Raw genomic sequence first — 16,768 nt, 5'->3', positions numbered from 1 at the left:
TAAATGTTCAACATAAAAAGTGGATATATAAAATGGAAAGTTATTTATTTATGTAGAGGAAGAAATGTCTGGAGGAACTGGAACCTTCAGGGTTTATTAATATTTAAAAATGTAGCTTTTTGTTTCAGGCATTATGTACAAAGCAATTACTTCATGGACCAAGTTTAATGTAACTGTCAATGAATGCAGAAGTGCAATATTATACTCACCTCTCCATCACTTCATGTTTTAAACAGCTACTAACCAGTTAGACTGACAATCATAGCACCTCCGTCCTCATCCTTTGTTGAGCTTCTTGAAACTTCCCCGGGTCCTTTCCCGGGCCCCCCATCCGTTGCCATTGTACAAATCCAACATGGAGAAGCAACTGTAGAGCAGGACCTTTATTGCTGCAATAATACCAGATGACGTGGGTGTAGTTACCAGGAAATATGCCAATAAGTTTTCTCCACCGATTCAGTCCATCACAGTCTGCATCAGTCTGTCTTCAGACACCCCCATCTGGCACTCATCTCTCTGAAGCAAAGATCAACGTGCTACTCACTCAAAGAACAATAGCAATAGTTGAATTCTGTGTCTGTAACCTGTTTGTTCTGAGCTGTTTCGGAGAGCGATGCATGTGACCCGATGTCTTTCCACGTGTACGGAAGAGGATCCACTTGGACGCGGTGAGGGAAAGATGAATGTATGATCCCATCCTTACTAAAGGGGCACTGTCAGGTTCAAGACCTAACTTATCTTTGTTACAAAGAACGCGTTTGCTTTGAAATGAAAGCTTATTAAAAGTTTCTCCTACTCCTCCCTGTCGCTGTTGTCTGGGCAGCCACCAGCACGACCGCTGACAGTCGCGCTGCTTCTGCTGCAGCCCACGTCCTGTACTCGCACATTAGCACAATACAGCACGCACTGCACAGGCTGCCTCAGGCTTTTCCTTTTTTTTTTTTTTTCCTTCTTTTTTAATTGTTTCCATGGGAATCAAACTCTGCTGTGGAGCTCAGATTTTTATAAAAAGCAGCTTTTTGTATTACGGAACTATTGGGCCAGACTTTCTACCTGACGCTGTCCCTTTCAAGTCTTTTAAAAAAAAAAAAAGGACCCCATGCATTCACACCGAGTTGTTTCCCTGGGTGGCCAGCTCACTCCATCAAGATGAGGCGAAATTCTGATACCAAAAACGTTTACAGTGTCCGATACGCGAGCCGAGAGCAGTAACTAGCCAAAGGGTTACTAACAAACGCCCGCTCCGCCCAGCAGCCGCCGTGCTTGCTGTAGCAGCCCCTTCTTCAGGTATTGCCACCGTTTGCTGCATTTCCTATTAGTTCTAGAAGCCTTACGGTCCCTTCCCTGTCCTGAGCACCCTCTGCCTGTCGATACCCTCGACTGTCAATTTTATATTCGACGATGTTAATTATATTTTATTTATAAAAAATTGCTTCGGGGGGGGGGGAGGGGGGGGGTAACAGACGCGCGTGTGGGGACCCACTGGAGGGCGATGCCCGAGGGCGCCGGCCGCCCGCCCGCGGCCCGGGCCGAGCAGCAGCCCGAGCCGGCGCTCCCGGGCCGCGCTGGGTACGCCCCTGTGTGCGCAGCACCGTGCAGGTGACGTGCTTGTGTGTGACAAACCTTCTGTACGACTTCCTTCTCCTCCTTGCTGTTAGTGCATCGTTCCAATGCTTGGGTGTGCTTTGTGTACAGTATCATTGTGAGTTACACAGATTAAAAGAAATGGGAAGGCTCGTCTCGTGTCTGCTTCTTTGGGAGCCGCTAGAAACACGCGTCACAAAGCCCGGGACGGGAGCAGGCGCCACTTTAATGGAGGGTTACAGCCACGAACACAACACGGAGGGCTTCTGCGCGGATCAGTCTCGCAGGACTCATTTGTCCGTTAGCTACCACCTTTTTTTTTTTTTAACAGTTTGTAGCTTTATGGACTTTGCAGTGGGGAAAAATGACGGCTGTTTGCATCACAGCTGCTGTGGGCAGGGGCCCCGAGACCCCCCAGAGCCTTGCTGCTGCCCAGGACCTGCACTGTGGGAAAGGGGCGTGAGTAAAGCCCCTGCCCCGGGGGCACAGCGCAGGGTGGCACTCGAGGGCTCAGGCTGGGTGCTGCAGCCCGAGCAGAGCCACGCAGCGCCACGGGCGCTCTGCTCCAAGCAGGGTGGGTGAGCACGAAGGGCTCGTGAGCTGGGTACGCACAGGGCCACAAGGACGGGACCGAGAGCAGCCCCTGAAGGGAAGACGTGGCAGCCGGCTGCCGCTGTTGCAGCCCTGGTGCATAGCCTGGCCACAGCGATGCCTCCTGCCAGCCAAAGCCCAGAGCTGAGGGGCAGGAGCACCTCTCGGTGCTGCTGAGCTCCTCGGGCCTTAACAGGGGCACCAGGGCAAGCAGGATCCAAGCGCGTTACAGCCACACTGGCCCCAGTCAGGAGAGAGGGCGGTTACTGGGAGGTGCTCTCCTTCCCAGTCAGTAACTTACAGAGTGGGTGGGAACTGCCCCGGGAAGCCTCCTGATGCGGTGCTGCCTGCAGGGTTCCACTCGTCGGGGCTCACACCCGGGCTGGTGCCTGCAGAACAGCCCCCGGCACGGCTGGAGCCCAGGCCCTCACTGCAGCATCCCCGTCCGCACCTGGAAGGCCAGCCCGTCCCCCCGGGTGGCTTGCTGGAAAGGGAGAGAGACGGGCGCTCAGAGCACGGCCTTCCCAAGGACAAAAAGCTACCAGCACCCACCCGCTGGGGCCGCTGCAGGGCTGCCAGGGCTCGTTTTGCCCTGGTAGAGCCACTCAGGTCCCCAGGAGGCAAAACAACGCCTTTGGGTGCAGCAGCCCCTCAGCTGTGGCCCCCACCCCACCCACCAGCAGTCAGTGATGGTGACGAGCCCCCCCCATTACCTTGTTAATCTCTTTGTGTCTCTCCTTGCTGACAATTTCTTCTAGAACTTCTCCATCTCCCTTAATAAGCCTGGAAGACAAGGAGAGGGCCACGAGTTGTGACAGCTACTGCTTCAGACCCAGCCTCTGCAAAACCCCTTCCATTTCTTTCTTTTTTTTTTTTTTTAAACACTGAATTCAGGTCTGCTCCTGACTGCCCAAAGCATGCAGGGGCCATTCATAAACGGGAGCCAGTTTGGGGCTGAAAGGCAGCCAGGCCCAGAGCATCTCGCCCGAGCAAATTTCCATCAGAGGCAGCTCCCACCTCCAACCACAAGCAGGAATTTAATTGTCTTCATTACGTGCCTACCGGGGAACTGACCTTAGTTCCACACCTCCCTAAGCCCCGCAGGCTGTCTTCTATTTTAAGACCGGACTTGTCATGCCCAATTCTCTTCAGCATGATGTTTTCTGCTCGCTGGGAGGATGCAGTCTATTAAAAACTGGGTCATTCCTAGTTGGCAGCTCAACGAACTTCAGGCTGATTGTCTGTAACCCCAAGCAGAACACGCTTCCTGCCCACTCAGCCCCAGGTGCTAACGGTTCAGCTCTGAAAGGCAGGAGCATGAAGTGGGGGGGGTATGGAGGCACCATCACCCCTCTGGTTCCTGCTTTGCAGGGGCAGGGCCCTGTTTAATGGGAAACAGCTGAACCAGTCACGCCCCAAGGAATAAATAAGAGGGAGCTCTGCTGCCTGCAGCTGGCTGCTGGGAGGCAGCCCAGTGCCCTTTGTGTGGGCACCCAGCACGATGTCACACCTCAGTGCCCAACGTGCCACCTGCAGGGCTGACGGGAGGGATCTGCGAGGCCTCGGCTCAGGCCTTTGCTGCCGCAGGGGCCGTGGCTCTGCACAGGCACTGCAGTGCTGCAGAACGGCCTCCTCCAGGCCTCCGCCCCACAATGCCTGGGTGGGGACATGCTGCCTCCTTTCTGCCCCAAGGGCCCGTACCTGGTTCTCCCCGTTTCGGGGTCCACGACTCTCCGTATGACGCTCTGCCTCGCATCCCATTCCTCCTTTGTCATCGGCTTCATAGCCTGGATGCGGGATTTCTGTTCGTCTGTCAGGACTGGAAGGTATCAGACAGTCAGAGCCACGCTCCTGGGGCACCGCAGCGCGCCTGCAATGAGCAGCCAGGAACGCAGCACCGGCTCCACGGCGGTGCTTCTGGTTCAGTGACAAACCACGCCAAGGACTGGCTGCTGTACGGCCCCAGAGCTCTGCCAGGTTGGTACTGCTGACTGCGTCTTTTCATTTGGCTTCTCTGTTTCCACTTTACAGCCACAACTAGAGCTAAACCACTCACCAATCTATGCCCGTAGCACCTTACTTTTACTTGCTGTTGCTCAAAGGCAGCCACTTAGGAGGGCGGAGAGTCAGGGACTGCTCTGTGCACAGCTCTGCTACTGACACCCTGCGTGGATCCCACGGGGGGACATGCAGGGGCCTTTTCCCAATGCCATGTTTTGAGCCCTGGCTAAGCAGGAGGGAAATGCGATCGTTACCTGGCCCGGAGTCCACCAGTGACTCCTTCTGCCACTGCTCCAGCGAGGGGCCGGGCACCACTTCTGCCTTGGCTCTCTCCTCCTTAGCTTTTTCTTTTGACTTCTTTTTGGATTTCTTTTTTATTCTCTTCTTCTTCTTCTTTTTCTCTTTGTGTTTTGCTCGCTTCTTTTTGCTGTGTTGACTCTTCTTTGCTTTGGGCTCACTGTCACTGGAGTCCTCGGAAGAGGAGCTGGAAGAAGACGAAGACGAGGAGGAGCTGGAGGAGGAAGATGTCTCAGAGGAAGACGTGCTTGCCTTCCTCTTCTTTTTGCTCTTTCCTTCCTTCTTCTTTTCTGCAGTGCATAAGAAGAGGGTGAGCAGAGCAGCTCTGGCCCCGTGGCAGCAGGTATTCCTATTATCCCCTGTAGTTGTTACTGCCCCACTCTCCCAGCCTGAAGACAAAGTCCCCAGGGCAAATCCCCTCTGTGTCGCCACCTGGAACACATCAGGGTGCGGAGCTGTTCTGCTAGCACAGCACGAGGAGCGGCCACAGGGCTCTGCACCTGTCAGAGCCCCACCAAAACGGGCCCAAAGCGCGCGCTGACGTGACGGACAGCGATTCTGCTGCAGGCAGGGATCCTTCTCTCCCACCCGGGCCCCCCTTTGTCCACCTGCCCCCAAGAAAACCTGGTAAAAACGCGGGGTCGCGGACCCCTCCCCACCTTCCTTCGTGGCTGCCGAGCTCGACCTGTGCCTGCGAGGCCCTGAGGGCCGCCTCCCCGGCGAGCCGCCGCCGGGCTGCGGGTCCCCGCCGCTCTTCCTGCGCTTCTCCTTCCTCCGCTGCCGGCTGCGAGAGGGGCTCCGGCTCCGCGATCGCTTCCGTGACCGGCTGCGGGCCATGGCGCCTCGGCCCCTGCGGGGGCAGCGCCCTCAGCATCCCCAGAATTGCCCAAGCCCAGCGAAGCCCGGCCGGCCTCAGCAGGCGTGCGGCGGCCTCGTCCCCGGGCAGCCACCAGCGCTCGGGAGGGACAGCGCTGCTCCGAGGGCCCCCGGTTAATTAATTAGGGGCACGAGGACCCCCCGGTTAATTAATTAGGGGCACGAGGACCCCCGGTTAATTACCACCCTGACGCCCGCAGCACGCCTCGACGCCCCCCCCAGGATCCCACGGAGGCACCGGGGGCCGCCGGCGGCCTGCGGGGAGCGGCCCCTTTAAGAGCCCCTGTAAGAGCTCGGCCCCGGCCGCGCTGCCCCTTTAAGGCCCCTTTCACCCGCCCCCCCGGTGCCGCCGCCGCGCGCATGCGCCCTCCTCCCCTCCCGCCGCGCCCCCCGGCCTCACCGCGGGCCGGGGCCGCGCCGCCGCCGCCGCTCCTCCGGCACGGTCCCGTCCCCCCTCACTTCCGGTCCCCATCGCTCGGCGCCGGCCGGCAACAGCGCCGCGCTCTTTGGTTCCGGGGTTCGGCCGGGCCCATTGCTGGTGCCCCATTGTTATAGTCCCATTGTTATCGTCCCATTGTTGGTGCCCCATCCAGCCTTCCCCACGTCCTGCCACCACAACGCCCCCTCACTGCAGCTCCTGCAGTTGAATAAGGGAGTAATCGAATAATGGCAAAGCCCCTCCAGACACTGGTGCCCCCGGGGAGGCGCTGGGTACTGCGATGGGCGCCCTGTGGTTCCACCCGTCCCAGGGGAGTCACGTTCCTGCCCTCGCTTCCCTCTGCAGAGCCCGGCTGTGCTGCAGGCACCCCCCAGCTCTCTCCCCAAGGCCCATTCCCCCTCGCTTACTCGACACTCGCAGCGTCTCTGAGAGGGAAATCTCTGCTCAGAAGAGCTCGCGGAGCCCCCGAGGCACCCCCTCAGCCGCCCCAGGGGATCGACGCTTCCTGTGCTGCTCCTGATGGATTTTTCTGAGCCTGCGTTAGGCAAACCTCCGGTGGTGGTAACTCCACACCATTCCCAGCAGCCTGTTCTGAGCCACCGTTAGCTGAGTTTGGGGCGGATCTCTCCCTGCTGCCCCGCAACCAAAAGCTTTTCTCCTGCAAGAGGCCAGGACTCCCGCAAATAGCAGAGAAGTGGCAAATTTCGGGTTTTATTGCACTGTTTCTGTGGGGTATGTGGTTTTATTGCACTGTTCTTTTCCATTTACAGAGCCTTGCAACGCTGCTGTTGGCACAGAGGCCTCCACAAAAGCCAAGCAGCTTCATTTATTTTTCCTGTACCCCTGAAAATATTCACAGAGCCCTTGCAGTGGCTCCAACGGAAGGCTTTCCACATCTTCCAAGCATCCCTCCACCACGCCAGGCCGAGGGTGAGCCCTTGCCTGCCTGCGTACCAGCAGGGGACGCAGCCGGCTTCCCCAGCCCAGCAGGACTGGTTCTGCATCCCCCTGCCAAGGTGACAGCGACTTCTGACGTGACTCACGCATCCACCAGAGTCTGTCAGTGCAGCCCGAGAGGACAGAAAGCAGCTTCAGGCAACTCGGTCTGAAGAAATCATGCCCTACCACATGCTACCACAGCGAACAGAGATCCACAGTCTCAGGCACATCATCCTCAGCAGTTTCCGTGAAGCCGTCTCCGAACCCCTCTGCTTCGACCAGCTCGGGCTTCTGGTTGCACATGGGGCAAAGCCGGTTGCGGATGGTTGAGGCTCTCATCCAGACGATGAGGTTCCAGCGTTCCCCCGAGGCGATGGGGAGCGCCCCGTGGATCTGCCCTCCTCTGTGTAACAGCCCCTGCGTCCCCACGTGTTCAACCTCGATGTAGTTCGGCACAGGGCAGGGATCCTGGAACAAAGGCAGGCGGGTACAGCATTACACCAGGAAGTCCCTGAAGAAGAGTGTCCAGCGAGTTGAATTTCGACTTCTTAAACAAGCAACAGGGAGAGGATGGGCTGTACCTCAAACGCAGCCACTCCAGTGGTGGCCGGGCAGCAGTTTGGTACAACTGCTTTCAGGTAAGGCATTCCCAGAGACAGGTTCAGAGGGAACTTAAAGACAGAGTTTCAATCACAAAACTCTTTCACCAGTGTATGGTGTTTTTTTAACCTCTCTCCTGTGAAGAATCCCCTGAGAACAGGGGTTACAGAATTAGGCGTAGGTCTCACATGAAGTAAATGACTTCTTTCCCTCTCTCTCAGCACCTCCCTGCTCGTTATGTCCCTTAAAGGAAGATGGGTTGGTTTGTTTCACTCCAGCTTCTCCTACAACAGCTCTCTCCTCTCTTTGAATTGGCTGCAGTTAGCTTGAACATTGAGATCTTGTTTGCAGCAGAAAAGGTTCCTGTATAACCACTACATTTTTAAAAAGGGGAAGGGACAGAGTGGTTTTGACTATCAGAAGTGAACAACTGGACTGTGGTTTAGAACAGTTTGTGCCTTGAAACTGGGATGAGGGGGGAAGAGAAGCAGGACCCAGGTGAGGAATGTGCCCAGTACCTGTCTGAAATCCCCGAAGTACAAGTTGCCTTCTGTGAAGTCTTTTCCCAGCGAAACGTTTAAGGTGACTTCCGCGTTATCATAGTGAGAGCTCAGATCCAGGTCTTCGTGCAGCGTGTACTTGACCACGAACGCCTTGTGGCTGTCCAGGCAGGCACCCCCCAAGTCGGGGTAAAGCAGAGCCGTTATGGGCCGCAGGTATTTCTCCCGCAGGGGCGTGACGAAGTTTTCATCCATCCCTATCTCATTGAGCAAGACCTGCCACAAAGAGAGGAGCTGGGAGCAGCTGACCAACAGCTGGGTTCCCTGCTGCTTCGTCAGAGAAGCTGCAGAGCTGCCTTGTCCTCTTCCAACGCTGCTGCTTGCTCAGATAAAGAACCAAAGAACAAAGACTCCAGCTACAGGGAGAGGAAAGAAGATCAGGTGGAAAACGGTGGTGAAAAGAGAAAAATCAAGAGGTGAGTGTCCTTCAGAAACAGACGCCTCAATTTAAATGTGTGTTGTTTAAATGCAAGGTGCTCTTTGCTCTGAGATAGCAGCTCCCATGCCCTTTCCCTGCCTTTCCCTGTCCTTTTGTCTCCGGACAAGTCACACACATTCCCTCTGCCCTTTCACTTTAAGGAGGCCGTAGCCAAACAAAGCTGTACTCAAATTATAGACATTTTGGAACAGAAAGGATGGTGAAGCGAGGTATACAAAGTCTGCTCACGAACACTCCCCCTAAAGAAGCACGAGAGCTGCTGAGTCCTACCCCGTAGTTATTCATGCTGTTGGGCCTGCCCTTCGGCATGTCCGACTGCTCAAAGTTCTCCAGCTCCTCAACAAAGGCTCGGCAGAACTCCTCCGTGAACACTGGCAGCCGATAGATCCTCTTATCTGCCAAGAGAAGGGAGATGCTCTGTGCTGAGATAAAAAACAGGCAGGAGTGTGCTCGGCCGTTGTGCTGCCAAGCTAGACCGTGCTCGTGTCGGTGAGAACGCAGCACCCACACGCTTCGCGTCGTGCTCCAGCTGCTCAAAGGCTTGGTGCTGGTCCTGAGGATCGGCTCTGGGATGTATTTGTTATTTTGCACGCTGGCCCCTTGCTTCCAGGCTTCTCCAGCCAGCCGTGAGCCCTGGCACCGATTTAAATGCCTGCTGTAGGTGCCACGGAAGTGCTCTGAGAAGCTCTGGAGAGCAGAGCTCTGCACGCACACACATTTTTCTCTGTTTTGAGAAAAGGAGACAACTTTTCAGCTTTTGTCAGCATTTCTGGTAGGAAGAGAGCTTCACGAATGCCACCAGGGAAGTTGAAAACCCAGATCTCTTTTAAAAAGGCTGAAAGCCAGACTGAAAATATTTCAGCTCAGACTAACCTAGGGGGATTGTCTGGAATGGGAAAGCACTGGGGAGGGAAAACCAAGCCCCCCTAGCAAACAGGATTCCTTCAGCGGGCTCCCCTGTGAGGTTACGGTACAACCAAAACCCCAGCCCTGCTGCAGCGAGAGCCTCTGCTGAGACATCAGCAGGCTGGGACTGGAAAGGCAGAACCCAGGATCTCATCCAGAGCACAACTGCTGCACAACACTGCCTCTCCAGAGACTCTCATCAGGCAGAAAATAACATCCTGCTCGTCTCGGCTGCGTATCAAATCCGAGCTATTAAAGACAGGGCTCGAAAACAGCTGTCATCGCTAAGGCTCGGCGTCACGTGGGTGCTCTTTGTCGATGATGGGTTGTGTTTTTTTTTTTTTACCTGAGAAGGACTCGGTGTAGTGCAGGAGGCCATCGAGATGAGCATCTGGTGAAGTGCAGTAGCTAACGATTTCTAAAAATTCCGGGGCCAGGAATGAATCCTGGCATCCAGGGAAGGAAGACAAATACAAACAGACACACAATTAGCTTGCACTGTCTTTTACAGCCCCAGAGGGAAACGGGCTTCCACAAAGGCACAGAAATTTTATAGAGTCTAGGGAGCAAGGCTGATGGTGACACTTGGGTTACTTTTGTGGCAGAAAATGATACTGGTGTCTTTAGTGGTTTAATTAATTGCGTTTTTCTGTAGTTCATGGGTATTTCTAAATATAACCGACCAGATTTATCCTTAGCACAATGGGAAAGAGCCTGACTCACAGCGTGGACACCTAATGGATAAATGCAAAGTCATTCCTAAAGGATTTCGCATCTTGTCCTGGCCTCAGCACAACAGAGCAATTGGGGGGGGGTGCACGCAGGCAGGCAGCCTGCTGCCACCCTCCAGCTGAGAGCAACTCAGAACTTCTCTGTGTGTTAGGGGGCAAAAACGCTGATTTCTGTAGCTGTCCCTCAGCCTTCACTAACCCTGTGTGCCGCAATGATGCTTCAGATCCAATACTGATGGTATTCTGAGCTTGGTACCCGGTGCTGGTGCAGCTTCAACAACGAACGACCCTCATCTGGCTACAAACCTGGCAGAATCCTGCCTGGAGAACGAGCCAGGGTGCCACAGCTCTAGAACTGTGCACAATCCCGATGATAAAAGGGCTCCCTACTGCAAAAATAAACTCTCAGCCAGCTCCCTGGGTGCAAAACAGATTTCAAACCCAGTGTCTACCTGAAGAACGTACACTTCGGGGTGTTTTCGTTTGTAACGGCTGGCGATGATGGCTTTGCGTTCCGCCGACTGATGGATTAACTGCTTTCTTCTCTGCACTTCTTCCTCGATCTAGGAATAAACAAAAAGCATCTCGTTAGAAAATCAAAATGGATAACTAAAACAATTCAAGGAACCTGCTCATTGTTTCAAACCAGTTATTTTTGTTCAGGGTACCTCTGGGAGACAGAATGCGTGCCTTTGCTTTTCTGTAGTCAAGACAAGTCCTATAAATATTTAAAAATTCAAATGCCTCAGTGGGATTTCAGACACATTCTCACAGCGGATGGCTTAAAAAAATAACTGAAGTCTTTCCATGGACGTGTCACGTGGAGCTGTGAGTTTTCAACCCTTTCAGGCATTTCTGACACCTCGTGAGTCACCGGCCTACGCCTTGAGAGTCTGGCTTATGTTCTGTCAGTACAGGCATTGTCCAAGATGAAGACATTTGCTAGGAAGGAGACCAGACTTGTCAGGAAAGGATTACTGCTAAGTGCTGTCAGGACAGGCTGATCTGTCATCGCAGCCCAAACAGCTGGAGCAGCAGCTGATTTGGGTAGCTTTTCCTCTTCAATAACCCGCCGTGAGGTTAGTTACAGCACGCTTTAGGAAAATGAGGAAGGAGGGGTGAGGTTGGCGGCGGCTGTGTGACAGCTCGCTGGCCTGGGGAGCCAGGGAACCGAGCAGGATCACGGAATTGTTGGGGTTGGAAATGAGATCCGAGATCACCCGCTCCAACATCCCCCTGCCACCAGTGTCCCCACAGAGCCACGTCCCCAAGCACCACGTCCAACCTTTCCTTGAACACCCCCGGGGCCGGTGACGCCACCACCTCCCTGGGCAACGCGTCCCCGTACCTAACCGCTCTTTCTGACAGAAATGTCTCCGAATTTCCAACCTGAACCTCCCCTGGCGCAACGTGAGGCCTTTCCCTTTACCCTACCACAGCTACCTGCGACAAGACACCAACCCCCAGCCCCCCCCACCTCCCTCTCAGGCAGTTACAGAGAAGCAACGAGGCCTCCCCCGTCCCCCCCGGTCCCCCCCCCGTCCCCCCGCCGCTCACCTCCCGCACCACGGCCTCGAACACCTCAGGGCTGCCGCAGCCCCGCTCCCTCAGCGCCTGCAACCCACAGGGCGGTGAGCAGCGAGCCGGGAGGGGACCCCGAGCCGCCCCCCCCCCGCAGCCCTCCGCCGTTACCGTCCCGTAGTCGCCGCGGAGCTGCTCGCGGTGCCGGTAACGGACGTGCAGCCCGCAGCGCCTCACGAAGACGTTGTCCGAGAAGAAGCAGGAGCACGCCCGGAACGGCCGGGCCGCCGCCATGTTTCCGCCCGGACCCTGAGCGCCGGCCCCCGGGCGGCTCCGCCCGCCCGCCCGCCCCCCGAGGAGGGGCGGAGGTCCGGTGTGCGGGCGCGCTCCCGTCAGGGTGCGCGCTCCCGGGTGGGGGGGGTGGAGGAAGGGGGGGGAGGAAGCGGGAGCGCGCGCGCGAGGCCCCGTCACGGTGCCCTCAGCCCAGGCATGGAGGCGGCGCTGCAGGTGGCCGAGGAGGAGGTGGTGGCGGCGGCGGCGGCCGAGCCGGGCGGCCCCAGCAGCAAGTTCGCCGACATCCAGCGGCTGCTGGCCGAGGGCTGCTTCCCGCCCAGCTTCTGCTCCATCCAGAGGAAGAACCTCAAGCGCTACGCCCAGAAATTCGTCCTCGACGGTGGGCAGCGACCCCCCACACACAACCGCCTTCACGGGGGGGGGCACGGTGCTGACAGGAATTCTCCACCCCCCGGGGGTCCGTGAGGTGGTTTTGGGGTGGGGGGGGCCTCCAGGTGTGTGTGTGTGGGGGGTGATGCTGCCCGTAGCAGGGTTTTGTCGCTGTGGGGTGGGGGATTTTTGTGGGGTTGGGGCAGGGGGACAGCTGCCTCAAGGAGCGTGATGCGAAAATGCCTTCTCTCTGCCATCCGCAGGCGGCTGCCTCTACTACGTGGGGCCCAAGAAGGAGGAGAAGCGCGAGGTGATCGTGGACCCCGAGCGCAGGCGGCAGGTCTTCCTGGAAAGCCACTTCACCGAGATCGGGAACCACCTGGGCCAGAAGAAGACCGTGCACCGCATCCAGAGCCGGTACTACTGGCTGGGCATCGTGAAGGATGTGGTGGACTGGGTGAGTGCGGCACCACCAGCGTTTCCCGAGGCGTTCAGGCAGGAGACCCCAGAGAGCAGCTGGAGGAGCCCTCATGCAGGGGCGGTTTCATTTCTGGTGCTCTTGCTTTGAAGCCACCTGCTAGGTGAAACTGCTGGAACGGCCTGAGACAGCTGGATAAATTGAGTGTCTTTCCCCTGAGCCTGAGAAAGCCTACACAGGTAGGCATCCTCGTGCAGGGCACTTTTGGCCAGCATGGGAACTGGGATTGGCTTTGAGCAGGATGGATTCCTGCCAGAGCTCCTCAGGTCGCTAAACTATTGCAATGAGAGGTGCTTGTTTCTGTCAGCTCCTCCGGGCTGCTGTGCCTCACCCGGTGTGTTGCTGAAAGTCCCCTGCAGCAGGGCTCTGTGGCACGGCCTGCTTTGGAGAACTGCAGTTACATTGCATAAACCAAGAGCCCATGCCCCTCCAGCACCCTGGGGCTGACAGTTTTTCTAGTCAGTAGAAGAAGTTTAAAATACAGTAAATATTTGCTCCAAAGTGGGGTGAGAAATGTCTTTGCTATAGATCATATTCAGAAAGTTGGTTATTGTGTCCTCAAAAGCTGTCTGAGTGAGTTTTGTCAGAGGTGAGCTGTGTCAGCCTGTTGTCTTTTGTCCTCTTTCTCTTTTGTCCCATTATTTTTATAGGGTAGAAGGAAGCTGCTCACAGTTACTGCCCCTCCTACCCATTCATAACCTGTTCAGTCTGAATCTGACAGAAATTGTCGGCCTATTTTAAAGTCCCTTGATACGAATTTTTCCTTTTCCAGATCAAAATGTGCGAAACGTGCCAGAACGCGGAGCACAACAAGAACGTATCGCGGAAAGCCAGACCTGTTAAAGTGGAATCTCCCTGGGAAGTGCTGGGATTAGATGTTCACGGTGAGTGTTTGCGGCTGTCAAACAGGCTCTTCAAGGCTTCCGCGCCAGCCATCAGGAAGCGTGGCAGACTTGGGGCCACACGTGAGTGAAAGCCACCTAGCTCTGCAGTGAGGAGGTGTCAGGGAGGCCGTAGCAGCTTACCGAGGCGCAACCTGATCCGGTGACTGGCGCGGTTCCCACTCGACACACAATGGGAGTTGTGGGCGTGCATTACTTCTCAGGATTGAGGCTGTGATGGGTGGATTTTTGATGACAAAGGTCACAGAGTTGTGCTGGCTAAATGGCAGTGCCGAACAGAATCGGGGTTGTTTGCCTTGTCATAGCGATTGTTTTGCTGGGTTCGGTTTTTACCTTCCTCATTTGGGTGATGATGTGGCATCACGTTGATTTTTCTTGGTGCTCGTTCATGCAGGACCTTTTCCTGAGACAAGCCAGAGCAATACACACGTCCTCCTTGTGACCGACTATTTCACTAAGTGGACTGAGGCTGTTCCTCTGCAGAAGAAAGATCCCTTGTCAGTGGCTAAAGCCCTAGCTACAATTTTTTACAGGTGGGCTCTTCTCTTGTTAGTTACACTGCGCCTCTGCAGTGAGGTGGGGCACTCTGGGAAGTGTTGCAGATAGAATCTGTGTCCACAAGATGGTTCCCCACAAAAGCACGCGCTCTCTCCCGCAGGAGAGGTCGTGCAGTGCCTCGCAGTTGCTCTTTACAAAGTGCTTGGGAGCAGCTTGGTGTCCTCCTGTTAGCAGGGGAAGGGAGAAAGAGGCAGAAGTGATTCTCTGCGTAGCTCCAAGGTCAGGAGAGTTTGTGCCCCAGTTCCCTGCAGAAGCTCTAAACTGTACCCTGATCCCTTGCAGGAGGTGTTTGTTTTGCACTCGTGTGGTGCCTCTCACCACAGTACCTCGTGGAAAATACGTGGAGCCAGCAGAGGCTGCTTTCAGATTAAGAAACTTTGCTTGCTTCTGCTGCTGCCTTATCATTCCTGAACAAACAGGCTTGGCTGTTTTGGAACAGATACGGCCAGCAGAGCTCTCTCTGCTCTTGGCAAGGCGAGGTCACGCCTGCCTCTCCCCACTGGGGACCCTCTGTCCCTTTTGTGCCCTATTTCCTGTGAGGATCGGCTGCTCTGCCCTGCGACCTGTGGAGTAAAACCAATCGTGTGTCCTCTTCTTCTTCAGGTTCGGAGCGTCCAAGAACATTTACGCCAGTCAGAGCTGGGACTTCTGCGAGGAGGTAGGTCACGCGCTGGGTGGTTCAGGGAAAAAGCAACGTGATCTCAAGTTTTTTTTGGACAGCAGGTCCAACTGGCAGAGCCACAGCACGCCGCGCACGGGGTGCGAGGAGCTGGTGCTGCCACCTCCCAGCCCCGCTGCCCGAGCAGTAGGTGCTTTCCAAAGCCTTCACGCTGTAGGGATCTGAGGCCACAGTTAGGTGGTGCAAGTCCTCCAGCCGCACTGCAGCCTCTCTGCTTGGAAGGAAGAGCCCCGTGGGATGATGCCCGTAAGCTTTCTGCCCCGCGCTGGGATTAACCCAGTTTGCCAGTGCTGTGGGAAGCCTCAAGCGCAGTTACAAAGGTTGTTGCAAAATCCTCGGTCAGGCCATGACTTCTCCAGGGAGCTCGCCATGCCCAGTGGCACCTTTCTCCCTCTCCTGTAGTACCTCAGGCTTCTGGGAGCGTTTCTGCTCCAGTCTTTTTTTGCTACCAGCAGCACTGTGAGTCCCCCCCCCCCTGCAGCCACGTGGCGCGGCCGTGTCTCGTGGCAGGGGGGGGCCGCTCACTGCTGCGGTGACCTTTGCAGGTCAGCCGGCATCTGTGCGAGCGCTGGAACATCTCACAGATCCTCACCCCTGCAGACCCCGCCGACTGCGCGAGCCTGGACGACCGCAGCGCCGAGCTGCTCAGATCCTCCATCTGCAGCGTGGTGAGCGAGAAGCCCGGCGAGTGGGACGCCCACCTCGACCCCGTGCTCTTCGATTTCCGCACCTCGGTCAACTCCGCCACGAAGTACACCCCCTTCTTCCTCATGTTCAACAGATACGTCTGCCTGTCCTCCGAGGTAACTTCTCGGCAGAGCGGGGTTGTGCAGGAGGTTCGGTGCTGGTGCAGCTACAGGGTAACGCCCACGTGTCTGTGCCTTGCAGGTGGATTTCGTCAAGGACTCTAAGGAGCAGGGCGTTAGCTCCAGCAAGGCAGACGGCCTCCCGCCGTTCACAGCCGCTGTTCAGGAGCAGCAGAACGCCGTGAAAGAAATTGTAAGTCTTGCAGCTGAGCCCCCTGCCTGTCCAGAAATGCCACCCCGCAGGAGTCTCTTGCCTGTGGGCTCTCTCCCGTGAAGGTTTCCTGCCTCAAAAAATTGCCTCAGTGTCTTTTGGAAAGTGCTTGGGAGACCTGTGTGTCAAAAAATGTTAGACAAGGTCACACTGAGGTGTCCTGCCCCGTCTGGTGTCTGGGTCGCTGGTACCACCTGCAAACAGGGCAGGAGCAGGGCAGGAGCAGGAGCTGTGGTTGACAGGAGGTGCTCAGAGCTTCCCGAAGCTCCAGCCTAGATCCCATTCTGCCCTCTGCCGTTGGAGAACTCTGAGCACAGCCACAAATCGTCGTTTCTTAGCATGGGTTCTGCAAGTTTGGGGGTGATGAGACGAGGTGGGGAGAGACCTCGTTTGGTCCCTCCCGTGCCTCGAGGTGCCGCCAGCAGCGCTGACACTGCCGGCACAGCTTTCGCCAGCAGAGCTGAGCTGATTTTTAAGCAGCCTCAAGGCCCAACCCGAGCCATCTGCTTTACAGGTGATCGCCAACATGACCACAGCCTACAAGCGGGAGCGCAAGAGCATGAAGAGGAAAAGCCGGGGCCTGCCCTCTCTTGCATTCAAAGTGGAAGACAACGTGTTCGGGGGCAACGGCGCCTCTCCCCTGAAGAAGCTGAAGAAGGGCCAGTTTGTGTCCTTCCAAATCAAGACAGTCCTGCCACCTGAGCAGAGCATGGCTGGGGGGAAGAAAACCAGTTAGCCTCTGGGGCTTTTCTGGGGGTCCTGCGGGGCTGGGGCCAGCAGAGCGAACTGTTCCCGAGGGCTGTGTCCTGGCTGTGTGGGGGCCCAGGGCACGGACGCAGCTGCTCTGTCTTGGGGAGCGAGGAAGGGGAAGGTTCAGACAAGGGGCTCTGCTCCGTCCCTTCCTGGTCCGGGTTTGGACCATCCCTACGGCACAGAGAAGTGGCACCATCTTCACCTGGGGGCAGCAGGGGGCTCGGTAGTGCCAGG

General features: G+C 56.3%; 2 protein-coding genes across 8 annotated transcripts; both read right to left on the bottom strand.

Annotated features, from left to right (window-relative positions):
• Positions 1–1,791: 1,791 nt before the first annotated feature.
• On the bottom strand, positions 1,792–5,911 carry ARL6IP4 (ARF like GTPase 6 interacting protein 4). Of its 2 annotated transcripts, none has more exons than XM_083804389.1 (6): positions 5,750–5,911; positions 5,133–5,323; positions 4,431–4,660; positions 3,877–3,994; positions 2,889–2,958; positions 1,792–2,659 (listed from the first exon to the last, which is right to left on the bottom strand). In XM_083804389.1, exons 1-6 carry the CDS (start codon positions 5,894–5,896, stop codon positions 2,603–2,605), a joined length of 813 nt encoding a protein of 270 aa, XP_083660515.1. In that variant the 5' UTR covers positions 5,897–5,911; the 3' UTR covers positions 1,792–2,602. The 2 variants fall into 2 exon arrangements, with proteins under 2 accessions (XP_083660515.1, XP_083660516.1); XM_083804390.1 differs by having other exon boundaries at positions 4,431–4,763; positions 5,750–5,841.
• A 561-nt stretch (positions 5,912–6,472) lies between these two features.
• Positions 6,473–11,849, bottom strand: OGFOD2 (2-oxoglutarate and iron dependent oxygenase domain containing 2). Of its 6 annotated transcripts, XM_083804383.1 has the most exons (7): positions 11,656–11,843; positions 11,521–11,577; positions 10,416–10,526; positions 9,579–9,678; positions 8,597–8,721; positions 7,846–8,103; positions 6,473–7,195 (listed from the first exon to the last, which is right to left on the bottom strand). In XM_083804383.1, the coding sequence occupies exons 1-7, from the start codon at positions 11,776–11,778 to the stop codon at positions 6,920–6,922; spliced, it is 1,050 nt and encodes a 349-aa protein (XP_083660509.1). In that variant the 5' UTR covers positions 11,779–11,843; the 3' UTR covers positions 6,473–6,919. The 6 variants fall into 6 exon arrangements, with proteins under 6 accessions (XP_083660509.1, XP_083660508.1, XP_083660510.1 ...); XM_083804382.1 differs by having other exon boundaries at positions 11,521–11,844; XM_083804384.1 differs by lacking the exon at positions 11,521–11,577.
• Between the last annotated feature and the right edge of the window lie 4,919 nt (positions 11,850–16,768).

This window comes from Anser anser, assembly GCF_964211835.1.
Source record: "Anser anser genome assembly, chromosome: 18".
In the NCBI taxonomy this organism is placed as follows: domain Eukaryota; kingdom Metazoa; phylum Chordata; class Aves; order Anseriformes; family Anatidae; genus Anser; species Anser anser.
Note: the sequence above shows the minus strand (reverse complement) of the source record. Positions and strands in the feature narration are given on the sequence as shown.

What these genes read in the sequence shown, in the direction of transcription:
- ARL6IP4 (XM_083804389.1), bottom strand. Translation starts at nt 5,896, where the DNA reads ATGGGGCACCAGCAATGGGCCCGGCCGAACCCCGGAACCAAAGAGCGC. An exon ending in CTCGGCAGCCACGAAGGAAG is followed by an intron (nt 4,661 to 5,132) that starts GTGGGGAGGGGT and finishes GTCTTCTTCCAG; the next exon opens with CTCCTCTTCCGAGGACTCCA. An exon ending in CCCGAAACGGGGAGAACCAG is followed by an intron (nt 2,959 to 3,876) that starts GTACGGGCCCTT and finishes CTTGTCTTCCAG; the next exon opens with GCTTATTAAGGGAGATGGAG.
- OGFOD2 (XM_083804382.1), bottom strand. Translation starts at nt 11,778, where the DNA reads ATGGCGGCGGCCCGGCCGTTCCGGGCGTGCTCCTGCTTCTTCTCGGAC. An exon ending in TCGAGGCCGTGGTGCGGGAG is followed by an intron (nt 10,527 to 11,520) that starts GTGAGCGGCGGG and finishes GTTTATTCCTAG; the next exon opens with ATCGAGGAAGAAGTGCAGAG. An exon ending in ACTTCGGGGATTTCAGACAG is followed by an intron (nt 7,196 to 7,845) that starts GTACTGGGCACA and finishes CCTTTGTTCCAG; the next exon opens with GATCCCTGCCCTGTGCCGAA.